At 57.4% G+C, this 1,988-nt stretch overlaps 1 protein-coding gene across 1 annotated transcript in view; it reads right to left on the reverse strand.

The window, feature by feature from the left end:
- Tnfsf9 (TNF superfamily member 9) overlaps positions 1-1,319 on the reverse strand; it is a 2,513-nt gene extending 1,194 nt beyond the window's left edge. The window contains exons 1-2 of the mRNA XM_059252083.1: positions 625-1,319; positions 233-269 (exon numbers count right to left, since the gene is read on the reverse strand). Coding sequence (XP_059108066.1) covers positions 233-269; positions 625-1,077 — 490 coding nt within the window. The 5' untranslated portion in view covers positions 1,078-1,319. The remainder of the gene's footprint in view (positions 1-232; positions 270-624) is intronic.
- Between the last annotated feature and the right edge of the window lie 669 nt (positions 1,320-1,988).

The raw sequence follows: 1,988 nt of genomic DNA on the forward strand, positions 1-1,988 counted from the left end.
ATGGCCAGCCTCAGCTACAAAATGGATTTGAGGGAAGCCTGGGCTACCTGAAAGAAAGGGAGGGAGGGAGATCTCCTAGAGCCAGGCTGGGGGTGAGAAGTACCAATTCTCAGAGGACCCAGATGAGGTCACAAGGCTGACAACTGGTGCTGTGACTGCGGGAGAGACTGAAGAGGTGAGGGACAGAGTAGATGCAGGACCCGCCGGGAGGGAATACATCAGGCGCACTCACGGTTTTTAGCCTGTAGCTTGGCGAACACCGGAGACCCCTGGGAAGAAAAAAGAACAACACTAAAGGCTCCCCTACATCCTAAAGGGGAAGGTGGGAATTCATAGGGCCCAGCGCACATTGGGGTGCGCTTCAATTTTGGATGGAGGAAAGCCCCAGGGACCTAGAGGGACAGTAGGGAAATGCGGTGCACCCTCAGCAGTCCTCCCTCGGGTCTGATATCTACATAGGACGTTCAGGGGGTTAAAGACGCAAAGGAGTCTCCTCTGAGTGCGAGATGGAAGAAGCGCTTCAAGCGTGGTAACGCTGGGCGCAGAGGTGGGGTGTTTTCCCCAGATCGGTGCAGAGGGATGCTTTTAGAAGAAAGGGTCCCCCAGGGAATGGACGTGCCTCACCTGCCCTGCAGTGTTGGGGCAGCCAGTTTGGTGAACATGGGTGCCTGTCAGGTTTGGAGTCTTCTCTGGGGTCCCCAAGGGGGGCGAGGTGGTGATTTTGAGCGCCGGCAGGGTCGAGATGAGGGTGAAGAAAGCGATCAGGCCACTGACGAGCAGTAGCACCACCAAGGCGCCTAGGCCGTAGAGCACCTGGCAGCGGGAATACGAGTGCGGGGCGGGCGGCCACGCGCATGCCTCGGGGTCCTGAACATTAACCGTGGGGCCCGCAGCATCCTCAGGGTGCTCAGCATCCACTGGGCGCTTGGTGTCTGCGAGGAACGCAGCATCCGAGGGGAGCTCAGCAGCGGCTGCACGCGCAGCAACTGTGGGGAGCGCGGCATTCATGGGGCGCATAGTACCTGAGGGATGCCTGGCCTCGGCGGCGTCCTCCGCATCCAGTGTGCTCTGGTCCATAGCCACTGTCAGGCAGTTCTTGTCTCCCGCCTGCGCCCGCGCTTTATAGGCTGGCGAGCGCTTTTCCGGGGAGGATGTGGAACACGGACTCGCGGGGTTCCCGGGCTCCTAGCTCCGCCCCATGACTCCGGGAACTAACTTTCTCCCCTCCTCCTCTCTAGTCCCTCCCCGGGGTCCAGGCCCTGTGCGGCCGCCTTCTTCTTCTTCTTCTTCTTCTTCTTCTTCTTCTTCTTCTTCTTCTTCTTCTTCTTCTTCTTCTCCTCCTCCTCCTCCTCCTCCTCCTCCTCCTCCTCCTCCTCCTCCTCCTCCTCCCTCTCCTCCTCCTCCTCCTCCCTCTCCTCCTCCTTGGTGTGTGTGTGTGTGTGTGTGTGTGTGTGTGTGTATGTGTGTGTGTGTTTAAAACTGACACATTAAACAGTTGTTTATATGATAGGGACCATGTGATGTCAGGGTCCACTCCCTCCCTGGCCTCTCTTGGATCCACAGTCTGTCTTCCTCCTTTTCCCTGTCTTTTTTTTTTTTTTTTTTTTTTTCCGGTTTTTCGAGGCAGGGTTTCTCTGTGTAGTTTTGTGCCTTTCCTGGAACTCACTTGGTAGCCCAGGCTGGCCTCGAACTCACAGAGATCCGCCTGCCTCTGCCTCCCGAGTGCTGGGATTAAAGGCGTGCGCCACTACCGCCCGGCTCCTTTTCCCTGTCTTGAGGTTTGGGTTCGGGAGGCGCGCAAATGGGGATTGCTCGGAAGAGGACTGTCCTGCCTGAAGATCCTTGATTCTCTCAGCGTCTGGCCCTTTAGTTCCGTTTTTCTGTCTCTTACTCTCAAACCTGTCTCTCCTCCTGTCTCTCTTGCCCCCCTTTCTTCTACCCCTAGCTCCCCATCCTTGGGACGCCCCCAGGGTTCCCCTAAATTCAGG

This window comes from Peromyscus eremicus, unplaced genomic scaffold, assembly GCF_949786415.1.
Source record: "Peromyscus eremicus unplaced genomic scaffold, PerEre_H2_v1 PerEre#2#chr22_unloc_1, whole genome shotgun sequence".
In the NCBI taxonomy this organism is placed as follows: Eukaryota; Metazoa; Chordata; class Mammalia; order Rodentia; family Cricetidae; genus Peromyscus; species Peromyscus eremicus.